Here is a 27927-nt window from a genome sequence, read left to right as displayed (position 1 = left end):
TTAAATGAAGAACTAGAAATGAGAATTGAGAAACTTGTATTTTCAGATAATGGGTAAGATTTCTGATCCTGGTACTGGATAACTTGTTTTTGAGTTAACTATTTGCATGCCTTGATGTATTATTTAAGGAGAAATGAAACTGTGTTCTTAGCAGTGATTTAATCTATAATATTTAGATAGAAGGTATTATTTGAAGTTATGAAAGATTCACTTATGTGTGCACTTTGAATTTCTCTGGTTGTTCTTTGTTCCGATATTGCTATTTAGAAGCCATCATTTTCAGAGAATTTTAGGGAATGGAGTACCAGCCATGGGATGCTTTACCTCACATGTGTTTAGCTTACCTAGAAGCCGTGCTTATTGTTGAAGTAATTGTCTTTTCTTTATATAGTTGATATTTTTCTAATGCCTTCCTTTCTCTGATAGATTGCTGAATTGTATAGGAAAGACCCCTTTAATTTGGAACTTGCCCTTGAATACTGGTGTCCATCAGAGCCTTTGCAGACATCCAGCATCATGGGGTCCTACCTTGGAGTAGCTCATCAGCGACCACCTCAGCGCCAGGTTATCTAGATTTTCTTGAGTAGTTACTAATAACTTTTATATCAAGTAATAAAAAAACAGGCAACAAAACAAAGTTTTTGGTATCCTTATTATAGCTAGCCTCTAATAAGACGTTATCTTTTATCAGTGGTTTATCTGCATGTGTCCTGCTCTGCCTGACATGGTTGCTGTTGCTTGCTCATTGAAAGAAGAGTTCTAACAGACCTCTTTGAAAATTTTGTTTAGGTCTGATTTTGTTGCAGTTGCTAAATGAATTCTGATAACAGTGCTCTTCTGTTTTCTGTCTGACCTTCTGATGGCCTCTACACACCTTTTTGGTGTAACTGAAAAGTTAAATTCCTTAACTATAAAGACTTTATTAACTGTAGTTGACAGTATTTTGGGGGGTAAAAATCCATAAGAGTGTTGTAATTATTTAAAGCCCAAAGGCTGTAGCCCATGAGAGACAGATCTTAAAATTAGAATGAAGCAGCAATCTAAACAGATGAAGCAGATGTTCTGAAACTCTTTGGATACCTGGGAGGCTGTCAGTGGTTCTTGAAAGACTGTGCAGTGTGAGACAAAACCCCATACCAGACAGACACAACCCAAAACCCACCCAGAATACAGGCAACCTAAGTGAGGTTGCAGTGGTGCAATCTGCAAACACCTGAGTGTTACCCTGGGAGGAACCACTGTGTGTGTGATTACTGTGCAGGGATATAACAGTCATAGTGAATTCTTCCCCAGTATTAACTTGCACTGCTGTGCAACAGTTGTGAGCTGAAGTAAGTTTTATCACTAGAAATACAGAATTGGCAAATGAGTATACTTTGCAATAGCTTGAATTATTTTGTTTTGTTTATTTTCTCTTTTTTTTGTGATACTACCCTCCTGTGCCCTCCCTCCCTCAGGCCTGATTACATTAGAATCTATTTTCTGACTTTGGCTGCCTATTGTTTTCCTAAAATAATCTTTTTTTTTTTTTTTTTTAATACACTGATGTTTATTTGTTCTAGGTGGTCTTGTCAAAGTTTGTTAGGCAAATGGGAGATCTACTTCCTTCCACAATTTACATCCCGTACTTGAAAATGCTGCGGGGACTGGCTAGTGGGCCTCAGTGTGCTCATTACTGCTTTAGTTTGCTAAAAGTCAATGGCAGTAGTCATGGTAAGATAAGTAACACTTCAGCTCTTTCCCAACTCTTTTTCTTTATAAAAGTACAAAGGCTCATTTGAGATGAATTGTGGCTTCATACTTTTAACATTTCAGTATTAGCACAAAGATGAAATTGGAAGGCTTCACTTGGAAGTGTAATCCGGAAATGAAAGAGACTGATTAAGTAATTAAACGTCTGAGCGCCCTAGCAAGTAAATCACATAATTAAGTAATGCATTTTTTTTAAAGCTGTGTTTTAACACCATAAGCGATGCAGAATATCAATACTGCTTATTGTAAAATCTAAAATGACTAATGTCTTAAAGTTAAGTTCTGTATTTTGCAAAAATAGTTATCTTTCCTGAGCCGACTTTTTCCACAAGCACTTTGTTCCATTAGAATTTTTTGATATGCATAATATGACAGCACTTTCTCAAAGTAAAAGATGCTAGTCAGTCCTGTGTTTTGCATTAATTTTGCATTGATCAAATTGGAAAAAAAAAAAAAACAAACCTACTTTGGACATATAAATAATACTGCAAACATTCTGATTCATAAAGTGAAAAGCTTATTTGTACTGGCTTTTCATATTAGCACCTTTCTGTCTCTGTTAGAAACCAAAACCAAACAACCTAACAACAAAAAACCCTGAACCAGAGCCACTAATTTCAGAAATATTGCTGTACTTTGAGCTTTATTTTTTCCTCTAGATAAGAAAGTTGTCTCTTTAAATTTTACTACCCTGCTTGTCACCCTGTGAAAGAGTAGAAGGAAAATCTTGTCAACTGCTTGTAATTTTTCTAGCGGAAAACATTCAAGGAGCAGGTGGCAGCCCTGTCTCCTGGGAGCATTTCTTCCACTCTTTGATGCTTTATCATGAGCACTTAAGGAAAGACTTGCCAAGTGCTGACAGCGTCCAGTACCGTCATCTGCCCCTCCGAGGAATCACACAGAAAGAACAGGATGGATTAATTGCCTTTTTACAGCTGACCACTGTTATAGTAAATTGGGTGAGTAACATTTTATTTGGTTTTCTTTGTTCATACTTTTTTTTTTTCCTTGCAAAACATCATTGCTCAGCTGTGAAGTTCACTTGACAGAAGAGGTATGTAGGGCAAATTTTCCTAGTAGTTGTTCTAATTTGATTAGTGAGCTTCAAAAGTATGGAAAGTGTCAGGAATAACTATTATCACCAAATACTCAGTCTGGGTGAAGCAGGAGGAGATGACACTTTGTCCTGTGTTTCTGGTGTTACTGATTTTCTTGCTTTCTTGACAATTTGGTGTCATGGAGATGTCTTTCAGAAAAAAGGACTACAGAGTAGGAAAGTTCTTTGCATTTAATTATGAGTTAGTTTGAAAAGGCAAAAATAATAGGTGAATTTAAAAGGAAATGGTAGAAATTTGGCAAGTAGACTGATCTTTGGTGGTGACAATGGGACATGCCTATGTGAGCTGTCATGTCAGCATTAGATAAGCATGGGGGAAAAAGGAACCCTTAAAACCAATATTTCTTGACATTATTGAACCGTGTCCTGTGGAGAAGTAAATTTGTTCTGAGGATGCAGGGAACTATCACTTGATGGGGCTGGAGGCTTATTCTTGTCCAGTGGTTCATCTGAGAGTCTCAAGTGAGTTTATGCTGGTGATGACCCTGCTCTTAGACTTAAATTCACATAAGTTCCTAACAAATGTCCAAATGCAATTTAATTTCATAATAGAATTATTGGTAAAGTCCCTCTACCAGTGCTTGAAGAAGCTGTCTGGAGTGTAAATACTTAAAACTTATTTAAGACTAATTCCATGAATAAGTGTCTACTAAAAAAAGAAAATAGTTTAAAAAATTGCGTTGTAAGAAGCTTAAATTATGCACTTAATTTTTCTGCGTGGATGGGCACAATTTTAGTACTCACAAGGTGTTAAATTGGGCTTTTTAAATTAAAATGGTTTGATTTGGAATGGTCTGCTGTTCTTCCGATGTTTTGTATACCTTCAAGTACAAAGCAGTCATTGATACTGAACTGTGAATTATGGATTGTAAAACATGAAAAATCTGGAAAGTTATAATCTGCGGTTTTGTTTTCTGTTGAACTCCATAGAGTGAGAATGCTCGCTTGGCTCTTTGTGAGCATCCTCAGTGGACACCAGTAGTGGTCATTCTGGGACTCCTGCAGTGCAGCATTCCTCCTATTTTGAAAGCGGAGCTATTAGAAACCCTTACTGCTTTTGGAAAATCTCCTGAAATCGCTGCTTCTCTCTGGCAGTCCCTGGAATATACACAGGTATTTTAGGATTTGCAGCGCTTAGAAATATAGCATCCCAATCTGTTGAAATTGTCAATGTATTTGAAATAGTAGTGCATTTCCTCCTAAATTTTCTTGTTGCCATGTTGAATGTTATTTTTTTTGACTTAGTTAACACAGTTCTTACTTTAAAATGATTTTGAAAATATCAGTATGGCTTCATGCCTCAGAGATCTCATTGACTGCACTTATTTTTCATAAATACAGGTTTCCTAACAGACAGTCCTGTGTGTTCAATATGTTTTTTCCACAGTGTATGTCATCAGTAATAAATACTCTTGCAGGTTACATTTTTGTTGTTGTTGTTTTGGGGTTTTTTTTGTTGGTGTTTTTCATGTGTGTTTGTAATATTCTTCCAGTGTGAGTGGTGCCCATAGAAAGAAGGAACTGGCTACAAAGCTCCACTTCAGGCATTTAACATTCAGAGGAAGTTAATTGTAATTCACAGGATATCATTGCCAACTTCCACATTTAGATGGCAAACGCCAGATACATATTAAAAGCCCAACCTTTTAAAAAAGTGTTTTTTCCCTTCTGTCTTGATTTCAGAGGAGAATTTTAAATATGAATCCTAAGGAAGATGAATACCAAATGAAAATGCTCTCTGTATTGCAATTCAAATAATAATGGAATGGGCTTATTCAGTAGTGTATGTGTTATGGTTCAGACTAATTACTGTTTTATTTGGAAGAACTTAAGGCATTTGAACTGCAACTTCTGATTTATTGTTAAAAACTAATAAAAAGACCCTGACAGTAGCGACATTAAATGCTCACAACCATTGCTTCCTAATTTATGATATTCCTTAAAATATACCGTTGTAAGAGATAACAAGGGAAACATCTTTCTACTAGCCAATATAAGACAAAAATCATTAATGTGAAAGTATTTCTGTTCTTTGTTTTGGTTAACAATAAAGATGATGCAGATCTCTGAGGATGTGAAGCTAGAAGCGTACAAGCATACAACATATAATCCAGCCTTTCAGACAGGAAAATGTTTTTTTTTTACCTTTAAAGAGGATTTAGGAAATCTCTTATTTCAGCTAAAAAGTGACACGCATGTTTTAGTCGCGATAGAAATTGTGTAGATGCACTTTGATTATGTGAAATGTAATGTTTACCTGTCCTAATTTCTCTTTTTTGAAGATATTACAAACTGTGAGAGGTCCAGGCCAGAGACAAGCAATTGGCATTGAGGTGAGGGTTTCCTTGTACCTGGGGCAGCCACTCTGACCATCTGCATATGAGTTGGGGAAACATTTGCAGAGGCTGCATCTGCTGCTGAGTCCATGGAATAGGTGCTGTCATTTCACTGCTGCTTAATTTACTCTCAGGCCTGCTTTTAATTTCTGGCAATTTCATCCATTTATGAATCTAGTCCAGCTTCATACCTAGTAACAGAGCAGGATCTAAACCTTCAAATTCCTTATGAGCACTTCTTATGAAAACTACTGTTTTTCTAAATTGGCCTCACTTTTGTTACATCTTACTACAGCTCACATCACCTCTACTGAAAGTCGTAAAGAAAAGCAAAGTATGTAAATGTTGAGGCATATCTTGTAGTTGCTCAGAAGTGCATGAATGTGTATTGCTGAACTGAGACAGTGCTGTTGCTTCACTGCTTTTGCTTTGTGTGTGGTGTACTGTAGACAAAAATGCAGCAAAGTCACTTCACTGTAAAGTAATTCACAGATGATGCCATTACGTTATTTGTTCTCACATGTTTCTTCCTCCCTGATATTATTTTTTTTCTGCTTCTGTTTTTGCTGTCTTCTTGGGAAGGTTGAACTGAATGAGATTGAGTCCCGATGTGAGGAATATCCTTTAACCCGTGCCTTCTGTCGACTCATCAGCGCGCTGGTGGAGAGTTCCTTCCCCTCTAACTTGGGAGCAGGTCTCCGCCCACCAGGCTTTGATCCCTATCTCCAGTTCCTCAGGGATGCCGTGTTTCTCCGATTCCGCACCAGAGCTTACCGGAGAGCTGCTGAAAAAGTAATTTTTCTTAGAAAATATACTTTTTTACTTAGGATGTAGTTAAAATGGTTTGGTACTGCTGATGTGGCTTAGATATGTTTGAAAAACTGTGCAAGTTTGATGCAGTATAGATAACCCGTAGCAGTTCATAGTGTTTTGATTCTGTGAACAGAATTTTCAATCAATTGGTCGTCAGGATCTGTGATCTGCTTCTCAGGAATCTGTATGAAGTATGTTAAAAACCAAATAAAACCAACAACAACCACCAAACCACAAACAAACAATCAGAAACAAACAACAACAAACCAAAATAAGTTTATATTATTGCTAAATTTCAATTAACTATACAGGATTCTGCAACTCTACTACTTGGCTAATGTCTTCTGAACATCACATGCCCAAATCTGCAAGTCAGATTTGTTATTTCCTCACTGTTGCTTCAGAGAGTATGTCTGACTTGCTGAACCAAAGAATCTGAGTTTCCTTGGTTATCTTTCTGGATGAGAGTGCATGCTAAACTGTATCCTGGAGGCTATTAATGATCTGTTCCTCGCCATATAACTATTAAAAACTCTTTACTGCTTCTAATTTCAATATGCTAACGTGTGTAATAGAGCCTAAAAGAGTCAATAAATCCGTTTTAGTGTTCCGTTTTACTTCAGAAAGAAAGCTTGGCCTTCCAGATTATTTGATGTGTAAAATTATAAGTGTTGTTGGGTAGTATTTCAGAATTAGATAGTCATACCATAGTTCTCATCCATCACTGCACTGCCTGTTGTACTCTTTGTCATCCTGGTCTTGTTGCTGCAGTATTGGTCTTATTCTATGTGTGACTTTTCCTTCCTTTTGTTATTATCTATAGTGGGAAGTAGCTGAGGTAGTTCTGGAAGTGTTCTACAAATTGCTGCGGGACTATGAACCTCAACTTGAAGACTTTGTGGACCAATATGTGGATTTACAAGGTTAACTTGTTCATTTTTTCACTGACAAACAGAATCATAACTTGCTTTGCTCTATTGCTTCTATCTTGTGATCTTGTTTAATATTCCTAGTAAGTTGACAGAAATCTAGAGCAAGGCTTAAAGATAGGAAGATGTTAAAAAAATGTCCACATATGATCAGGAGCTATGTTGCTGATTTAGTAGGGCTTCATGTACGCTGTTTTCTACTTCCCTAGCTCTACTAGGAAGGTGACTTCTGTCTCTTGCGTTGCTGATTCAATTAAAGAGCACCATTTGACACTTAAAAACCACCTTCGTTTGGGGCTTCTTCCTCTGGCTTTCTTTGGTCTGTATCTAATTCACAGGGTTAATTTAAAGGTGTCAGTGTATTTGATATATTGTCTAATAATTAATATTAATTATTCAGAGCAGACAGTAGCAGTGGAATTATAATCTGAAGTAATTTAATTTTGTACATCTATTCTTTAAAAGGCCAAAGTAGGTGGCAGTTGCCTCATTATAAGAAATTTAAGGCTTATTTGGGCTGCAGAATTTTAATATGAAGTTTCTTCTTAACCTTGAATGCCAGCCTGATGCCTATGGCTTTACTATAAGAACCACTTCCTAAGTGAACAACAACTTTAAGACATAGCTCTCCAGTGAGCTTGCCTCAGTCTGGGAGGCCTCTGTGCCCTGTACTTTCACAAACCGTTCTTGGCAGCTTAACTGGATTGAGGAATTTCTGCAAGCTCCTTCCAACTCTCAACCAGTCCTTCAGCTTGTGTGATTGTTTGCAGTTTACAGGATATATTGGAGAAATGAGTTAAACCCCATCTTTTTGACTAGATCCATTTCTTGAGCTGATGCCGTGTGTGGCTCTGCAGCGGTATGGACTGTCTGGCGTGTTAGGGGCTGCACAGACACGGAACAAATGGATGGAGAACTGGGATTGTTTAAGCTGATGCCAAAAGAAACTGCACTCTCATTCTCACTTGCATATTAAAAAAGATTCTTACTGCTCTCCTGCTTTTATTCACCGTAGTTTACTAGGAGACTAAGTAAACCAGAAACATTACTCTTGACTTTTATTTTATAAGTGTCTTTGAGTTTTAGGTTAGTAGTTTTATTTTTGCAATACGTGGTTGCAATAGACATGCAAGTGTCTGTACCCTATGAGCATCAGGGGTTCAGTGAGCCTTCTCAGCTTTCATTTCTGGGAAGTGCTTTTTCCTTCATCCAAGGTCTTCATGCAGGTTTGTGGGGCATGTAAACTTTTTCTAGTTACTTCTCAGTCTTGCAAAAACTATGAAATGTATCTCCAATGGGGTGTCAAGTCCTTGTATTGATTTGAATCCAAGGTCAGATCCACTTAGGGAAAGTCTAACTGGTTAAAGTTGGAATTGTGTTCTTGGATATTGAAAAGTAATGGTAATTGCCATTACTACTCTTTCCAAACTTCTAAAATTGCCGAAATGGCTTATGTGTAAAGAAAACCACTGAAGAGTTTGTATGCTGTATGTTTCATCTATTTAAATGTTGCTTGCAACAAGGACTGTTATGTTTTGTAGCTCAGGCAAGCTTGAGTAATGGAAGTCTTTTCTATTAGATTTTTTTTTTTTTTTCCCCCCCTCTTTAGGAGAAGAAATAATAGCATATAAACCACCTGGATTTAATTTGATGTATCATCTACTGAATGAGTCCCCAATGCTGGAACTGTCCCTTAGTTTGCTAGAAGAAGGGGTTAAGCAGCTTGATACTTATGCTCCATTTCCAGGTATGTGCCTAGAATTAAATTTTTCATGTGAAATTAAAATGCATACTAAGAATATAAAGCTGATATTGCAGATGTTCAACTTGGTCTTGTTTCTCTTGCATATTAAAATTGTGTTTTGGGAGAATTTTCCCGGTAGTAAACAGCTGACAAGCTCTTTCTTGGTGCAGGGCTTGATGAATGAAGTTTACAAATGTAGTCTGTTTAACTGCTCCTTTGTTTTTCTTATGATTTTTCATTGTTTGTACACTGCAGGGAAGAAGCATTTAGAGAAAGCTGTGCAGTATTGCCTTGCACTTCTAAACTTAACCCTACAGAAAGAGAATCTTTTTATGGATCTGTTGCGAGAGAGCCACCTTTCCCTTATTGTCACACCACTGGAACAGCTGCTTCAAGGAATCAATCCTCGCACTAAAAAGGCAGATCATGTAGTGAATATTGCCAGGTATGTGCAAAGTACAGAGAAAGGAGGAGTTTTGGAGGCACAGAAGTGTTTGGATCCTGGTCCTTTGATAAGTTTTACTAGCCAACATTTCTCTTTGCACACAGCATCTCTGAAATTTTTTCTTGGTGGGAGAAAGTGTCTTCACAGGTGGTAGGATCTGTGTGTTGTCTAGTCCAAGACTGGGATCTGTGTTTATAATTTTTCTTTCTGAATTCTTTTTCCCTCGTGATTTCTTCCTGGTTGCCTTACATGCAGTGATTCCTTTGCATATGATTTTCAGTTTGCCCCAGAGTTTGGTTTTCATAGGGTGGGAGAGTTTATTTGCTATTGGACAAGAAAAGTGTTTTACAGTATTGTCCATTAGTTACTATATTAAAAGTATCAGGCTAGTAATCTGAACCTCCATTTCAAATGTGAAACTTTAGGATTTCCATATCCCACTGACACCTTCTGTTACTGTTTGTTTTTTTAGAGTAACTTTACAGGTGAACCAACATTGAATAGTAGAATTGAGTGCATAAAAAAAGCAGTGATATTCTGACATGGAATGTAACAAAAAATGGAACTATTTCTATATACCTATTTTTGTATTTCATTCATGTTACTTTTTCATCTAACAGTAGTTGACAAAGAGTTTTTAAAAAGCATGCCTTTTAAGATGCTCTTACATTTTTTTAATCTCCTATTTTGGGCACATGCAGTAGTTGATTGTTGGCTAGTTTTGATCCTCAGTGACACTCATTTCTGCATGATCTGAAGGTATTTTCTCCATGTTTCTTGTGTGAGCCTGTGACCAGTTGTTTCAACTTAATCCTGCAGTGGTTTAGGTAGATTTTGGATAAAAAGAATGGTAAAAATTGCAGGAGAGATTGTTATCCCTTCTCAGCCGACTACTCTCCTTTCGATTTAAGTGTGTTAAGTACTTTATGTAGAGTAAAATTGTAGCTTCAACGTTTTATTTACTTTGATTTGTAAGTCTTTTGGTTCTAAATGTTTAATTTCTCATCTGTGTATTACCATCTTGAGATAGTAGAATTCTCAACAATTGCCTTACAGTTATCTTGTATTTTTGAAGGTATCTTTATCATGGAAACAGCAATCCTGAACTGGCTTTTGAAAGTGCCAAGATTTTGTGCTGTATTTCTTATAATTCCAACATCCAGACAAAGCTAGTTGGTGATTTCACACATGATCAGGTAAGTGCCAGTTTCTTTGGAATTGGGAAGAGAAACTGGTAGAGAAATACTGGTGCTCCATAATGTTACTTTAACGGATAGGTTTCTAGATCCAAGTACATTACAACTATATTTTGTCTTACATCTACCTACCTCTAAAAAAGTCTTTTACTGTGGCGTTGTGAAAAGCAACTACTTGATTGATTGAAGAAAAAAAAAGTTATTTAATATTTTTTAATATTTGCAAGAAGGAAAAGGACAATATTCTCTGAGATACTTAGACTTCTTCTTGGCTTTATATTCTTCAACCTGTGAGGATAATTTAGTATAGATAACAGCAGTAGATTTTTTTTTTTCTGTTCAGTGGCTAATTACTACCCTATGCTTGGAACAGCTGCAACTCTTAACTCTTGCCTATTAACTGGGTTATATAAATTTTGTCTAGAACTTCTGTCAACTTATATGGAGGGAATTATGAAATATATTATTTTTAATACTCTCAAAATCCTCTTTATTTCCATTCTTCCATTGTTGAATATAGAGTATTAGCCAAAAGCTGATGGCTGGATTTGTGGAATGTTTGGACAATGAAGATGCAGAAGAATTAATTAATCCAGATGAGGGTATGTAAAAGGCTTCTTAAAAATGGCCTGCACTTTTGTCTTTTGCATAGAATGGAAATAATCCAAGACGTGAAGAAAGTGCTGTTAAGTTAGAAAACCCTTTTCCTTGTAGTATTTTCTGTAGGACTGGACATTTAACAGAATGGAAAGCACCAAGTTAAGATATGTCCAGGGTATGATGACCTAACTACGAACAGTGTCTCTTTTCAGAATACAAGTATTTGACATTGCTCTGGGTGTATTATTTAGAGCTGTATTAATAATAATTTAAAATTTTGGTCTTGTATCCCTCTGTACTAATATAAGTTGATGCGTTAGCTTTCTTGTATTCAACTTGAAGATTCTGAGGATTATTTCATTGAATGGATTTCTTCACTTCATCATTTACCCATTTTTTTTTCTGTCAAGAGCTGGAGCCTGAAAAGAAGCGGGCACGAATCCATCATGAAACAAGGATCCATATTCTGAATCTCCTTATCACCTCTCTTGAGTGTAGCCCTCCCAGCCTTGCACTCTATCTCTTGGGTTATGAACTAAAGAAACCCGTCAGCACCACAAATCTACAAGATCCAGGTATGAAGAGGAAAAGTGGATCTGGCATTTGATCCATTCTTTTACCAACACTAAGAATACTTATTGGAAAATTCATGGGGAGAAGCAGTTCCTTTTAATGTTAAGAGTAAGACAGCAGGCCTTGTTCTAATCCTTAAAAGCTAAATTTAAAGATGTGTTGATATCCAAGTGCTACACTTAAACACCTTCAGGATTTGCTCCTTTGTTTATGTTGAGTTTTGGAAGAGACTTAGAATTAGAGTTGTGGGAAAAAAATATAATTTAGAAGTGAAACGTTAATTTATTTAGTATTTTATACGGCGTGGTTGTGTCCACAGTAGAAAGAAATTGATTTGATCAACCAAGAAGTACCTACACATGACAACATGGGAATCAACAAAGTAGATTGTCTCTTTGAACTAGTTATACTACTTGACTACTATCTTGTCCCTCCTCAAGATCCTGTTTTGAAATTAATTATAGGAAAGAAAACGCATATTTGTATGAACATATTTGAACAAACACTTGGTTTTAGTTATTTAGAAAATTTATCTATCTTTACATTTTTATTGGATACTGTATCCCAGCAGCTTTTAGTCTTTTGCAGTTCTAAATGAAAGGTAGACAGCTTGAATTTTATTTGGGGAAAAAATAAAAAAAGGAATCTGAAAGTTATTTGATATATCAGAAAGATTTTTTTAAAAAAAAGGTGCCAACCTGTTTTTTTCATCTGCAAAGTAGCTTACAATTGCAGACCACGTTTTGGATATTTTGAAATTCCACAGTTGTAGAATATAGGTGACTGAACTGCAGCCTCACAATTTTACAGGTTACCATACATTAGGTCAGCGATAGGAGACTTTGTCTCAAAGCCACGAGAGAGCCTTGCACACTTCCGAATCATCTCATTATAATGTGAAGAAATAATGACCATCAGCCATTTGCCAAGAGATAATAATTTCCTACTAAAGCATCAATTATACATATCTGAGCACAGAAGATTATTTCCCCTGTAAGAACTGCAGTTATTGATGCCTTTACTGTTTCAGGACATGTTGCTGGGTTGTTTAAAGAATTAATTGGCTAAAGGAAGAATGCAAAAATACAGGATTTTGACTTCAATATTAGAATCTCTTGCCATTTCACCTTGGTTTCAGGGTCTGGTGCCTTTAGGAGCATTAGTCATAAAATGGCTGTAAAATAAAGACAGGAATTTAAAGCTCTTCTTTGAAATTGTCTAATGAGTATTCAGTTAAAGTTTAAGAGCAAGAATTCAGATTTTCATTTGTTTCATGCAGAATACTAAAGAATCAGTTGATTTTATTTTATTTTTTTAAATAAAGCTGATGAACAAGGTCTTAAATAAGTTTTGATTGCATAATTGATCCTCTTTCACCAGCACCTCAAAAGCCTACAGACTAATTATAAATGTTTCATTAGATTTTTGCTGAAACACAGTTCCATCTTTTATTATAATTAACAGAGAAAACTTTGCCAGGTATTTTTGCTGCAGCTCTGTGGAGCAATATAGTCCAGCACAAAGTATCTCAGCAATTTAGTTTCTGTAATTCTGTGTGCTAACCTATACCTGATATGGAGGCAAGTAAGATCAAGAATATTAAGAAACTGTTTTTGTATTTTAAGGTGTCTTGGGTTGCCCACGGACTTGCCTTCATGCTATTTTGAACATACTGGAGAAGGGTACCGAAACAAGGAGTGGGCCTACAGCAGTTCAGGAATCTCCTCATCTTGCAGAACTCTGTTACCAGGTATTCAGTGTATTTTCTGTTGGCATATACTGAAAGTAGGCTTAAAATAAAATTATCTACTTCTTGGTTGGTTAACATAGATGGTTGATGATTTTGTTTAAAACGCAACTGTCAGGTTTTTATATGCATTGAACTCTTTCTAGTCTACCTTTTTCTGTATGAAAAAGTGTTATCGTGTAGCAACAAACAAAAGAAAGAATCTGCACTCATGTCAGAATTTGGAATTGGGATAAACTTTAAAACTGATGCGCTGAGTATTTGTGGTGAGCTTTTGAATCTGTTGTGACTATATGCCTTTTTTTTTTTTTTTTTTTTAAAATTTTGGAACTGCAGTTTGCCAACAATAAAATAACATAATCCCAAATAAGCCAGCAAAACTATCTGCTTTCTTCTGTAGCAGTGACAGAATATGTATGTCTGAGGGAGTGAGGTGGGGAAGACAGCTGAATTAGGTGTATGTGCAAGGTAACTGATATTTGGCCTTAAAACATATAATCATCTGATTACACAGCTGTATCACGTTGAAAATCTGTGAAGTCTAGAAAGGATTTTAAAGGTTATTGGAAGTGAAAGAAGCCATACTGTAGAAGGAGAAGAAAAAATATTACTTTTCCTGTGTTGGTGAACCTGGATGCTGAAAAAGACGCTCCTTTTTAAGCGAGCTGAACAAACAGAAAGGCTTATGTAGTGTCATGTTGAGGACAAACAGCCCTTGGAATCATCCATGTGGTGGTAGTTGGTAGTCCTTAAATGTCACGTGTCTGTAATAATTAATATATTCAGCTTTGGAGTAAGCTGATGGAAAACTTAATGTAAATACAGGTAATATTGTTTGAGCAGTAAGACATTGTTCGGCATCTTTCGATTTGGTGGTTGGTTTGTTTTTAAAATAACTTCCATAAATGAGTATCTACTGTTTTTGGTTGTCAGGTGATCTATCAGTTGTGTGCCTGCTCTGAAACGTCAGGTCCAACTATGAGGTATCTGAGGACCAGTCAAGATTTCTTATTCACTCAGCTGCAGTACTTGCCATTTTCTATCAAAGGTAATTTTTATGCTAGGATAAGTTTGTGCATGCTTGAAGTTCAATGCATCTTTTGACTCCCTAGGAATCATAGAAGAAACAGAGGTAGCATTATTAAACTGAATTAATTACTGCCTCTGCTAACCTTTTAGTTCTGCAAAGATGGAACTGCCTGTTTAGGAAGTTATTAGAGCTGCACTTTTGTAAAAGAATGTTAGTTTTGGAATGCATCAAGTTTCCAGAAGCAAATCCTAATCTCTATTTTAATTATCATGGTAGTTTTCTTAAATTATGTTACAGAAAAAGTTATATTTTTGAAAATTAAGAATGGTATGAGAAACTGAGGGAATAGAAGGCTGGTGGTTGTAACCACCTGTATCTTCTCTTCCTTTGAATACAGAATTTTTATTTGGTGATAGCAGTAATTCTTAAGTTAATAGATGTGTTTTTAATGTTTCAGGCCAATATTTCTCAGGTGTCTTAAACTGAATAAATGTACTTATTCACTTTATTAGATGCTTGACCACTAGTCCTTTGTTAAATGATAATGAATGTAGCATTCAAATACATTTATCTAGTATGGGTAAAGCACTTTAGATGATTCTTATTTAACTTAAGAATCTAAATCAGATGAGTATAGAATATGAAGATCCTTAGAGACCCACATTCAAGCCTTATCAACTTTGTTTAAAATTTTCATTCATTTGGGGTAAGTGATTATTTTAACTGAAATTATAACTGACCCTATGTGCTCATGAAGCATGTGTTGCATTCTCCACAGTGACTGTTAGTACAGGTTATATCCAGATTTTTTGTGTATACTCTTAATGGGATATATATGTATGGCTTGTTTTCACAATAACCACATACATGTTCATTTAATGGCTTTTGTCAGATCTCGCAGCCCTGTTGTCTCATAAACAAATGGTGAGCAGATAATAAGTAATGACATCCTCTAAAAGCTTTCCCAAATGAAAAATGCTTTCCTTGGAGTAAGTAATTTTATTTATATTGAATTTTATAATTGTTTCCTTATCCCCACCCAGAACACGAGATTTCAACACTGAACCAAATGTCTTGGCTGATGAAAACTGCAGCTATAGAAATGCGAGTGACATCGCTGAACCGCCAGCGCTCCCACACGCAGAGGCTGCTTCATCTGCTGCTTGATGACATGCCTGTGAAACCATACTTGGGTAAGAGGAATTTGTTGTGAGGGTAAATAAGCTTGAATAATATGAGAGACTTGATTTGAATTCTTTTCTCTATGAGCTTGTGACAGTTCAATTTGCGATTGCCACTGGAGATTTGGGAAGAAAGATTATGGTGGTTGTAGACTCCAAAGTGAAAGAAATCAGGGTATTTTTTGTTCATTGCTGCTTTGTCTGTGTTATGTTTTTGAAACATCCCAGTGTATACACTGATATAAAAAATAAAGAGTTTGTGGAATAGGAGAGGGGAATATAACAATTAAAATTATAAAACAGTTTGAGATGCTATCCAGAGTTGTTACCATGTAGGGAAGGTGGAGGGTCATCCTTGGTAAACAGTTTTAGACAAGGTTTTCTCAGTCTTAACTTCTGTCTGACATGCATTTTCAACCCTATCTCACAGAAGTAAGTAGCTACGGGTCAATTTGACTTTTGATATAACAACAACACAGAACTCTATTTCATCCGAATGTGACATAAAATGCAACGTTAGATAAAAAGGCAAGATTTCAGAGTTTCAGAACAGAGTAGAAGCAAATCAAGGGAAATGGGAACAGGTGGCAATAAAACTCGTTACATGAAGAAAATAAACAGAATAACTGGAAGATATCATAATGGTGTGCAGCATTGTGGTGTTTCCTGTCACTTTTATAAGTCTGAACACTGTCTCTTCATCCTTGTGGGAGTGCAGAAAATTATGTCTAGATACCATAATCATTTTACAGTGTTCATCTAGCTGCATTATTCATACTGGACAGTGGGGTGTCTTTTTTAGGCATTTCTAGTACTGTCTAGCGCATATTTGGTAACGGGCTAGCTTCTGAGAGACAAGTATTATGTTCATTTTATTAGCAGTCAAGGCTGTATTTATCTTGGAAGACTTTCACATGAAAGGCGTGTTAGTGTGTCCTCTTTCAGGATTAATAAAGTAGGTAATTTTATATTAGACTTTTTAAAAAATAGTTTATTTATTATTTCATTACCTTCAGCTGATGGTGAAGGAGGGTTAGAAGATGAAAGTCGATCAGTCAGTGGGTTTCTCCACTTTGATACTGCTTCCAAAGGTAAGCGTTATGGCTTTTGATTATTTCTCAGTAAAATTTTTCTGATCCTGAATGGGGGGAGGGCTGCTTCCATAAAGGGCACTTTGAAAAAGAAACTAATTGACTGTCTAAACATCAGCAGTACACGGAACAATTTTATTTAGTGTCGGAAAAAGGAATTTTAGAACCTTGGCATAGATGGTTGCAGTGAGTGGAAAATGTTGGACTGGAAAGGAAGTTAGAAGAGTCTGTGTTAAGTGTCTGTGAAGGGCGGAATGGGAGGATGTCAGTCTATAAATTTGTGCCTAACAGTAAAAACAGTGAGACTGTTACTAAGGCTGAACATATTAGTATTTTCATGGGAAAGAATAATAAAATCCAAGTAACTTCAGATTCCTTCCAATGATTCTAATTCTTAACAAAAGACTGCATGGTTCTCATTGAAATCCAGCCTGCTTTTATTTAGGAGAAAAAATCAGAATCTTGTATTTGTAAATATTGAGTTACATGCATTTGTAACAGGAGAACAATACAGTATAACACAAATTATGAACTTAAGGCTCTAGAAAATGTTTTTAATCCTCTTACATAGATTGGTAGTGTTTTCTGAAGATTTAATGTTTTCTTTTGAAACTTTACACATGAAGATTTGGATTTAGAAAAGTAAATTAGGCTCCTGTTATCATTTTTTTTGTTGTTGTTTTCCCCTTGATATTTCTGAATACAGTTTGAATTGATTTACATTTCCAGTACGCAGGAAGATCTTAAGTATCCTGGATTCAATTGACTTCAGTCAGGACATTCCAGAGCCTTTACAACTGGATTTTTTTGACCGGGTTCAGATTGAACAAGTCATTGCTAATTGTGAGCACAAGAATGCACGTGGACAAGTGGTCTGCAATGTCAAGGTACGCAGTGGTCTGTGTTCTCAAGTTTCATGTGATATTTTTTATCTTGATGGTAATAATAATGATCAGCGTATTAATAATACTTTGAAACTTCTTTTCTCATAAAAATCATAGCTGTTTCAGACGTCCATAGTTTATGCAAACTATTTGGATAAGTTTATTTCTCCTGCATTGCACACACTGATTTCTCATTTGCAGTAGACAGATGCATCAGTTTAAGACAATTTCAGGAAATATTTTTCTCTCTGAATGTTTTTCCAATCTTGCAACACCCAAGTGATATTGCAGATATGACATTTACCTTATGTTATTTGATAAGAGGAACAAAAGTATTTTAGAAGCTTGACTAGACCTAATGTAACAAGACTAGGCATAATGTAATAAGAACTTAATAGAGGAACAATAGCTCTATAGAGACTGGACTTGAGGTAAAGTGGGATGTCCTTGGTTTGCAAACTGGGCAAATGGGATGTTCCACTAAATAAAGAAAGAGCTACGTGACTTTTGCTGGGTAGTAGCACAAGACAACAACATGCTCACTCTAGAAACCAGTTCAAGGAGAGAATGCTTGTAATCCAAGGGGTACCAGGCTGCAAAGACCACTCGGGGCCACTAAAGACCCCAGATGAAGACCCTCAAATACCAAAAAAGGACTAGCAACAAAGGCTGTGATTGCGTAAATAATCTATGTTTAATGCATGAACTAAGTGATAGAAACAAATTAATATTCAATTGGTATGTGTAGTAAATACCAAGAAGAGTGAATCATGCGCACACTTGATTAGAGGAAGGATCCTCCAAGTGCCCAGTGCGCTGCAATACAAGGACCTGCTTTTTAACACTTTCAAAACAGTGTGAAGGAGTCATTTTGACAACTATTCAGTATCAATTTCATTGGTCTCCAATACACAACTATGTAATACTACATGTGTGTACACAATTATGTACACAACGTAGTTGGTACTGCAGTAGTTCTTAGAGGCTTCAGTTAAGATAATATCACGTTGTGATGAGTACTTGACGAGTAATACTGAAAAATTTGTGGTCTGAGAGACAAGGGATGGAGCAGGAGCAGAATGTAACATAGAAGTGATCTTGGTGGTGGTAGGAATGCAGCCATTCCATATTAAGAACCAGCTAGTCTATACTGTAAAATACAGGGATCAAACCCTTCCTTCTGTGCAAGAGGACTATAGTGGAAGTTGAAGAGGGAAAGGAGTGTGGTATGTTAGAAGAGCTTATGACAGAACAACTTAGGACCAGGAAGAAATGAATGAGTGCAAAAATTAGAAGTGCAGGTGAGAGACCAGGCAGCTAAAGTAGTGCAGCTTGAGAATGAACTAAGGGAGAAACCTAAAAAATTAGTGAAACTTATTTGAATCTCGGTCCTTCAGTTGCATCTGCCATGTAGCCATCTCCTAATTATGTTTATGAGGGAAAAATGCATCTTCCTTGTCATTAAAGTTTTTTTTTTTTAACTTTTTTAATTTCAGTACCTTCACAGAGTTCTGGTTGCAGAAGTCAATGCCCTTCAGGGAATGGCAGCAATAGGCCAGAGACCTTTACTTATGGAGGTAAGTATAGAAAGAGTGAACTACTGGTGGTTATTGCTCTTGCTGGATTGCATGTACTGTCAAGCAGTAAGCTTTACTGGGAAAGCTTGTGGATTTGGGTCCTAACTTTGAGTTAGTAATTCTTGAAGAAAAAAAAAAACAAGACATTAAAATTTGGTAAGGTAAATTAGTTCTTAACTTTTTACTGTTCTCTAAACAGCAGACTTGGAGTCTGCTTTCTTTTTTTTCTTGAACCTTTTTGCTTCCCATTACTGATAACAGTTGCAGCTCCCACCGCACTGTACAGAAGGCAGTACATATTGATGTCAAGATTGGCTGTTGACAAGTACAGTATGTAGCAGCCAAGTTCATCTTGTCTTTCACAGGGGGTGCCAATTTATTTCTCCTTTCTTCTACACAGCTATAGTTTCAGTGAACTTGGAGCTTAATTATTTTCTGAGGTTACTGCCATCTTTTTGATTTAGTTGAAATTGGCTGAATGGACTTGAAGGATGAAGGAGAAATGACTCAGACTAAAATGGGAAGAAAATGCACAAATAGGTTTTTTTTTTTTTCATAGTTGTTTTTGTTTTGATTTTAAAGTGTATGCTAGGAAAGAATTCCTCTGGTTAATTTTTCTTTTGTTGCTGTGAGCTTGAGACATTCATTATGGCAAAGGCCTTGTGAAAAGCAGCTCAGAAATGGATTGACCTGTCATGTTAAAATGATTAATAGGTTGTTTCTGATAAGCTCAAGACTTACTTTTTTTTTTTTTAAGGCTATTACTAATAGATAAACTTGTAATCTTGAAATCTGTCTTTGTCATTAAGTTCTTTTAGCATATTGTAAGTCGATTTCTTTGTTGTGGGTGTTCAGGAGATCAACACCATCCTGCAGTACGTAGTGGAGCGGAACAAGCTGCTGCAGTGCCTCCATGCTAAGAGGCATGCTCTGGAGTCATGGAGACAACTGGTAGAAATCATACTCACTGCCTGCCCCCAGGACCTCATACAGACTGAGGACAGACAACTGATTATCCGTGATCTCTTGCAGGATGTGCATGACAAGGTAAAGCTAAACTGGAAATCAACCATCTCCTTGAATTTCTCCTGATTAGACAAGTTGTGTTTTGACAAATAGATACAAACCCATTATATTTTTCAAGCAAACAGTAACTCTTGGGGGTTTTGTTGCTCTTATTTCCATTATTTTTTCCTGTGGGAGTTACCTACATGAATGCTTTATGTAAACAAAATTTAAAAAACGAGAAACAAGAGAAGCCTTTACTAGCTATAGGAATTTCTTTCCTAAAATCGTTACAGAGCAGAAATTTCAGAGTCTCATTTTCTATAATACTTTAGTGAAGATTTTTGTTTATTTGAGGAAAAAAAATATTGTTATTTCATTTTGAAAATAATTGGACTACTATGCTAAATGACTTTATTATTATTTCCTTAAAAGGAAAGCTCCGTGAGTGTCAGTGATAAAAATACCAGGCTTACCTTTTAAATGATGAAGTGTCCTAAATAGTATGTACCAACTTCCTGTTAGTGTTTCTCCACATTTTCTTAAATGCTGCTTTGCTCACTTCTTTGATGCTCACCCCTTTGAGTTTTCTAAATTATATCTTTACATTTTTAATGATGATAGTTTTCTTAAATAGCTGTAAAGCCAAGAGGGTGTTGGTTGTTCTTTCCCTAACTTAGGTTTAGATATTTAACTACTGAAAGAGCTTGAATGTCAGCCCATTTCTTTCTTTTCCACACCCACATTTAATTATCATCCTGTCTGTAACTTGTGTAAAGAAAAAACAGAAAGCTAATGATCTTCTCAATTAAAACGTGTTCAACTCATCTTTCTGAATGAGTTTCTGACACTTCTGATTTTGATTTTTAAATAGTACCATGTTAATGAAATCCTTATAGATATATAAATGAAATAGTTGAGAGTGTAAATTAATTGCTTTAATAGTTAATGAATCTAGACATGTTTCTACTGTTTTCTTTTGTTTTCTTTTTCCCCCTTCATCTCTGTATTAAGATCCTTGATGATGATGCAGCTCAGGAGCTGATGCCAGTGGTGGCAGGGGCTGTGTTCACCCTGACTGCCCACCTGAGCCAGTCCGTGAAAACTGAACAGAAACAGCCACTCGCGCTCCCCATGGCGGGACAGTCCCAATATGTCTTGATGCTGGATGGTTCTTTCACCTCATCGCCTGGCTCTGAGAACATATCCATGGGTTTTGCTTCCATTGGTGACTCCTCCCTCCACATCATCTTAAAAAAGCTGCTGGATTTCATTTTGAAAACAGGTGGGTTGACCTTTGCAGGGGGTGTGTGGGAATTCAGACTGCCAAGAGTAAAAAGATGGTCTGAGCTGTGAAGATTTTTACTGCAGTCAATTAGGTGGATCTTACATGATTAATATAAATAAATCTGAGTGATGTTACTAACAAGAAAAAAAATAGTGAAGAGACATTATTTTTTAGATCTGAACAACAAGCAGAAGAGAGAGGTGTAAATAACTGTAAAGGGAATTTTGTATTGCCACTTTTTTGGAGCAGCATAAACATGCTGAATTTACTCATAAATACGCTTCTATGCAAACACTGGAACTTTGACTTAAGAAATCTAGTTGTTTTATTTATTTCTGCCAGCACTGCCATAGGAAAGTTAAATTAAGTGCCAGTGGAAGATGGCATTATGGAATTTACATCTATTTGTTTTTAGTTGTGAATGTTTCTTTTTAACAGGTGGTGGCTTCCAGAGAGTGAGGACACACCTTTATGGATCACTACTTTATTATTTGCAGATTGCGCAGAGACCGGATGAACCAGACACTTTAGAAGCAGGTATGGTCCAACCATATTATGGAAAACAGGAATAAAAAAAATGCTATTAAATCCTGAATGGTAGAGTTTCTCCATGCTGAGTTGTCCTCTGGAAATAGATTATGTAGGTAGAAACCATCTTACTCCAAGAGCCTCTGAAATTAGTTGCTTGTGCTAAATGATGCCAATCTTCCCCTGTTAAGACCCGTCTAGCTACATATGCCTTCAAAATGTATTGTTCTGGATGAGGTTATTTAATTTCCGACTTCAGCACTAAAGTTGCTTCATTTGTGTCTATTTAAAGCTATGCTTTATCGTTACAAAATTGTCATAGGACTGGAGACTACTTGTAATTAACGGTTCTCAAGTGAGTCCAACTGTAGAAATACACTGTCTCCACATCCGTATGTACATTCATACCACAGTGGTCCTTTAAAAAAAAAAAAATCCAAAAGAACACAACAGAAAACCAAAACCCGACACAAACAACAAAGCAAAAACCACAAACAAAACCACCACCACCAAAACAACAACAAAACCCACCACCAAAAAAGAGACCCAAAACACACCAAAAGGATATTTTTTCTGTTCTTTTAGCTGAAGACCCCTAGAGAGAAAACAAACAGTCAAAAAAGCATCACCCCCAGCCCCCCCAAAAACAAGGCAAAAAATTGCTGCTTAACCAAGAGAGCTTATGGTAAATATCACATTCTCTCTGTTAATGGCTTGATACCTGATTTGTCAGTGTTTCTAATCATTATTTCATAGAGCTTGGACCAGTGTTGAAAAACAAACTAGCACCTGTGTATGCAAACTCTTACTGCTATTACTTAGTCAGCATTTTGAGGTACAGTAGTAAAAAACAAACAAACCCAAAACAAACACAAACAGCAAAACAAACAAAACACACCTATAAATTTGTTACGACCACTTCGTCATTTCTTACTGGCTTTGGATTCAGCCCTTTCCCACTTAGGATACCTTATTTATTTCCTTCAAACAGAGTGTTTTGATCCCAGGGAGAGTTCTGAGGCCTAACAGTTTTTCTACATTTCATGTACTGAATCTTAGAATTATTTTAAGCATACTGTTTGCAAGGGTGGTGTATGTATACAGCCACACACCTTTTTTGTTCTGGCTGGCCTCTGGGTGATAGGAAGGAATGGGTTTGTAGGAAAACATTTGCACTTCAGTTGAAAAACCCCTGTCTCTTACTTGGGCATTTAAGGTAGAGAAAATGCCCTGAAGGATGGTGTAGCCTCAGCTGTGCTGTAGCTAAGCTAATGCTAAGCTGACAATCTTTGCATTTCTCACTTTTTGTTTTGTTTGCTCTTTACAGCTAAAAAAACAATGTGGGAACGTCTGACAGCTCCTGAAGATGTGTTTAGTAAAATGCAACGGGAAAACATGGCAATTATTGAGAGTTATGGGGCAGCTCTCATGGAGGTGGTCTGTCGTGATGCTTGTGACGGTCATGAGATAGGCCGGGTACGTAAATCTATTCCTTCACAATTGCTGTTCTTTTAGTTTTGAGGAACATTTTACTCCTGTGCAGAGAAGGGAAATTTCATGAAGTAGAACTAGAACATCTTTTGTAGATACTTAATCTCTTTCACATTTCTGTCCTCCCACTCATCCGTCAAGCTGTGGAAAGTAGGGGCATACATGCATATACATTTTTTTTCCTCAAAAAAGCTGTGTGTCCTATTGCTTAAAAATAAGGGTAGCAAGCACTACTACAAAAAAATTGTAGGTATGAACTGCTGCGGCATTTACTTGTTAGTGTTTTTAAATCTTGGACTTACCTGTTTTTTCTTCTCACTTGGGGAAGATTTGGTGACTTCAGGAAGAAATAATTTGAGATAATAACTTCAGTAGACAGGAATCTAGTTTTAAATAGAAATAGTGCTTGTAGCAATACTTCATTAAAATATTTTGGCGTAGTTATTGGTCAACAATATCTGTAGTATTTTGTTAAAGAATAATAGAGGAAAGGTATTTGGCTAATACTACACTAAAAAGTCAGGAAATCTTAAAATATCTTTCACATGAAGGATTGCAATTGCAGTGCAGAAATGCATTCTGATTTTAAGAAGCCGTTAGAAGCACACAGAATCACAGAATGTTAGGGATTGGAAGGGACCTCAAAAGATCATCTAGTCCAATTTCCCAACTGCTGAGCATTTCATATTTCTATGTAGTTGTTAAAAATCTCATTGTTCTCACAGATTTATTTCTGGTTTGATTTATTGTTGTTGTTTTTTCCTTTTTTCTTTTTTTTTATTTTTTTCTTCCCCATCCCAGATGTTGGCATTGGCTTTGCTTGATCGTATTGTTTCAGTAGACAAGCAGCAGCAGTGGCTGTTGTATCTCTCCAACAGTGGCTACCTGAAGGTGCTTGTGGACAGCCTGGCAGATGACGATCTGACTCTTCAGAGCTTGCTCACACCTCAGCCCCCTTTACTTAAAGCGCTGTACACCTATGAGTCCAAAATGGTAAGAGTACTTCAGAAAGGATTTTGTGGTATGGTGTTCTGTTGTTTGTCTATACTTCACATTGATTGTACTCAAGAGATGTTTTACTAAAATAATAGTGTTTGAAATGATGCTGAAATCAAGAGAGAAAATAGTTGCCGTGAGTCTCGTGGTGCATCTCCAGTACTTACCCTTCTCTGCTCTTCTCCAGGCGTTCCTCACGAGAATAGCTAAAAGTCAGCAAGGGGCATTAGAGCTGTTGCGGTCTGGAGTGATTGTGAGGCTGGCACAGTGTCAAGTGTATGACATGAGACCCGAAACAGACCATCAGGGGTAAGTGGTGGTTCTCTAGCTGATTTTGAAACTGTAATGTCGCTTTGGAAGCGTATGATGTCTTTTTTTATAGCCACAAGTCTTTTCAGTAATTATTTGTGGGTTTATTCTTTGTGTGTGTGTGTGTGTGTGTGTGTGTGTGTGTGTGTGTGTTTCTTTAACATATCAGTTCAGTTTAAAGCTCCATTTTATTGAGAGAAAAATTCCAAATAAATGGGTGTGAAATTGTACTTAGTTACTTAACCTAAGTAAAAATGTATTTGTTTGATACTTTAGATAGGAATGGTCTATGTGTTATTAAATAACTTAGACTGTAATGTCTGAAAAACAGCCTACACTGTCAACTTATTTTAGGGGCTTTGCAGTTGGTGAACAAAAAGTGCAGAGTTCATCTTCCGCCATCAGGCACGAATGAGAGAGCAGTGAAGTAAATGTTATTTCAGAAATATTTTACGATGTGTTTAGAAAATGCTTCAGTTATATATTCCTTGGCAAGTTTCTTGATGTGTTGCCATGTTGTTAGTCATTGTGAGATGATCGAGAGAAGATCTTGAGGGAAGGAAATTGCGAATTTAGAGGAAATCACCCTGTCTGATTTCAAACCTTGGTCCTTGCTTTAAATTTACCATTCTTAGTGACACGCCTAGGGTTCAAACACTTTGGAGAAATTTAAGACTTAGACAAGTACTCTGTTTAAAAGTGCCGGTGACATGTATAAGATTGTATGAAACTTACAGGGCATTTTGTAGAGGACTGTATTCAGCAGTTGCTTTAGAATTAAGAACACTTCTTCCTAAAAATACTTGAGAATATTTAGTTCTATATCTAAGTTAAGAAAACAGGTGTCACATTTCTACAACAAGGTAAGCTGATTTAATGTAGTGTAGTACAAATAAGTAATTTTCTCTGCTTAGAGAAAATGTCCGGCAGCAGCTTTCTAGGTAAATTGCAGCACCTGAGTATCATAAATTTGTTGCTTTTCCAATATAAACTCAGTTCAAGTACAGACCTGTTACTGAAATATAAATGTTAGCAGGTTCTTGAGGGTGATTGTATGCTGAGGCTCTGCCGTGTTAATGGAATTCACTTTTCTTGCACTGTTCATCTTTTTCTTTTTTTTCCCTTTCTCTTTTTAAACTTCTTAAGAATGTATGGAATGAGAGATCCCCCAGTCTTCATTCCTGCTCCAGTGGAACGTTATCGGCAGATCCTTCTTCCAGCTCTTCAGCTCTGCCAAGTGATCCTCACATCCAGCATGGCACAACACCTGCAAGCAGCAGGACAGGTAAGTTCCAAAAGCTGCAAGAGTATCACTGCTACTGTTCATTCATAGAAATTATGTGTCCTTTTGCTCTGAAAGTAAGCTTTTTTAAAAATCCCATCCTCGCTGGTGTGGGATATTGCTTTAAAATTCTCCAAAAGCAAAAGCATTGCTTCCCCTGTGCTCACTACTAACTTTGGAGTCATTCATATTTTCCGTTTTCTTCTTGTGGTACAGGTTTTGCAGTTTCTCATTTCTCATTCGGATACCATCCAGGCAATCCTGAGGTGTCAAGATGTTAGTGTTGGGTCTCTGCAGGAGCTGGCTTCCCTGACAGGAATCATCAGCAAGGCAGCTTTGCCTGGTAGGAACTGCAGTTTTGAAGTCTCTTAGCCCCATCTGCAAGAATCTCAGGCTTTGTTTCCTGTAAAGAAATAGTAAGACACATAAGGGAATATCTATTACAATACAGAATTTTCTTGACATGTAGAGCTCTGGGAAAGATGAAGAAATGTTAAATAATTCTTCTTGAAGTAAGTGTGGTGGATTTGCAGTGGACATAGTGCCCTTATCAATATGCATTTGACTTCCCATTTTCATTTTACTTGACAGTAAGTACTTTTGGCCTTTGACGTGACTTGCAAATACTAGTGTTCAAAGTGCACGTGGTATCTTCAAAAAGAATTTTTATTCAGCAAATTATATGACTGAGGAAATGAAGACCAAAAAGTGTTTGCATACCCATATCTTTGTTAATGTCTTCTCCATTTTTACTTACTTAAAAAAGAAAGCTTCCAGGGAGGAGTACTGTAGATTAGCATACTGACCATTCTCTTGGGTGACTTATCTTCACAGACGGCTAATAATTATTGTGATGGATACAGTGATTTCCTCTGCATGCTGGAAGACTTGCTCACCATTTCAAAATAACTTCTCTATTTAGATTTAATGGCATTCTTTGTTCAGGAGAGTTGTCTGACTACAATAGAAAGGAGGGCAGAGTCTGTAGGTTGAGCCCAAATGTTTCTTTGCTTACAGTGTACTGAGCTTTGCATAACAGATGCAATTTTCATGCTAAACTCCATTCCTCCCCAAGCCCCACCTTTTAATGACTTAGCAGAACAATGAGTTACGTGCTCTCATGCGGCTCACAGTAGCTGCCTTCATATCTGAATGTTTTCCTGAAATAGTGTGTAAAATATAAGCTGTATGTCTGGCTGAAATTTTTCTGATCAACGCTTGTATTTAAGTATATAATTTGCATAAATCTGTTTTCTTTTGAAAAAAAAAAAAGTTAATTTAATGGCTGTATCTTTTATCAGGAGTGCTAAGTGAACTGGACATTGATGTTAATGAAGGGACTCAGGTGGAGCTACAAGGACATATAGGCCGATTTCAGGTAATAAAGTTGTATTTTAACACTTGTCCTTTTGGAATTGTGTCTGTGAGTGAGTTTATTCCTGTTTTTGTACTCTTTGTAGCTGTTATGAAAGGGATGTTTTTCCACCATTAAGAAGAATGTGTGGTCTTTTTGAGGGGGTGGGGGTGGTTTGTGTATGAGCGTGGTGGTTTATGTGGTTTTGGTGATTTATGTGGTTTGGTGGTGGTATGGTTTTGTTTGTTTGTGTGGTGGTGGTGGTGTTGTGTTTGTTTGTTTGCCCCCTAGCCCAGTAGGAAAGATAACATTTGGCAACATGAGAGTTGCATCAGGGACTTTGTTTCCCTCCCTAGTTTAGGATTTATGGTACGTGGAGCAGAAGAATTTGAGGTCAACATCAAAGCATATGAAGTAATTCAGAAATACTCTTACCACTTTTGCCGCAACCACATCTCCTGCTCAGCAACTCAGAGCATTGAACGTGCTAGTTTTTTATTTCTTTCTTCCCGTTTTAAAAATAAACCTTGGAAGCCAGAATGAAAGCCAAGGTAGAGTAAGTCTTGCTCAGAAGCTCTGATTGCAGACCTCTTTACAGCTCAGCATTCAGCACCCAGCAATGCATTTGAAGCTTTGTGGTTCACATGAACAAGGACTTT

At 36.7% G+C, this 27927-nt stretch overlaps 1 protein-coding gene across 2 annotated transcripts in view; it reads left to right on the top strand.

The window, feature by feature from the left end:
• The window catches only part of NUP205 (nucleoporin 205), a 48141-nt gene that overhangs the window by 13960 nt on the left and 6254 nt on the right, over window positions 1-27927 (top strand). For both annotated transcript variants that reach the window (XM_065044316.1, XM_065044324.1), the window contains exons 10-36: window positions 427-564; window positions 1563-1713; window positions 2506-2711; window positions 3800-3982; window positions 5152-5202; window positions 5788-5997; window positions 6842-6941; window positions 8557-8694; window positions 8947-9136; window positions 10212-10332; window positions 10853-10934; window positions 11343-11507; window positions 13131-13255; window positions 14186-14300; window positions 15326-15475; window positions 16480-16554; window positions 17284-17441; window positions 18935-19015; window positions 19871-20062; window positions 21035-21305; window positions 21747-21845; window positions 23164-23312; window positions 24129-24320; window positions 24511-24632; window positions 25779-25917; window positions 26131-26257; window positions 27216-27292. In XM_065044316.1, the coding sequence (XP_064900388.1) occupies window positions 427-564; window positions 1563-1713; window positions 2506-2711; window positions 3800-3982; window positions 5152-5202; window positions 5788-5997; window positions 6842-6941; window positions 8557-8694; window positions 8947-9136; window positions 10212-10332; window positions 10853-10934; window positions 11343-11507; window positions 13131-13255; window positions 14186-14300; window positions 15326-15475; window positions 16480-16554; window positions 17284-17441; window positions 18935-19015; window positions 19871-20062; window positions 21035-21305; window positions 21747-21845; window positions 23164-23312; window positions 24129-24320; window positions 24511-24632; window positions 25779-25917; window positions 26131-26257; window positions 27216-27292 (3807 nt within the window). The remainder of the gene's footprint in view (window positions 1-426; window positions 565-1562; window positions 1714-2505; window positions 2712-3799; window positions 3983-5151; window positions 5203-5787; window positions 5998-6841; window positions 6942-8556; window positions 8695-8946; window positions 9137-10211; window positions 10333-10852; window positions 10935-11342; window positions 11508-13130; window positions 13256-14185; window positions 14301-15325; window positions 15476-16479; window positions 16555-17283; window positions 17442-18934; window positions 19016-19870; window positions 20063-21034; window positions 21306-21746; window positions 21846-23163; window positions 23313-24128; window positions 24321-24510; window positions 24633-25778; window positions 25918-26130; window positions 26258-27215; window positions 27293-27927) is intronic.

The sequence above is a fragment of the Columba livia genome, chromosome 1, assembly GCF_036013475.1.
Source record: "Columba livia isolate bColLiv1 breed racing homer chromosome 1, bColLiv1.pat.W.v2, whole genome shotgun sequence".
Taxonomy (NCBI): Eukaryota; Metazoa; Chordata; class Aves; order Columbiformes; family Columbidae; genus Columba; species Columba livia.
This window is presented reverse-complemented; position numbering and strand designations above follow the sequence as displayed.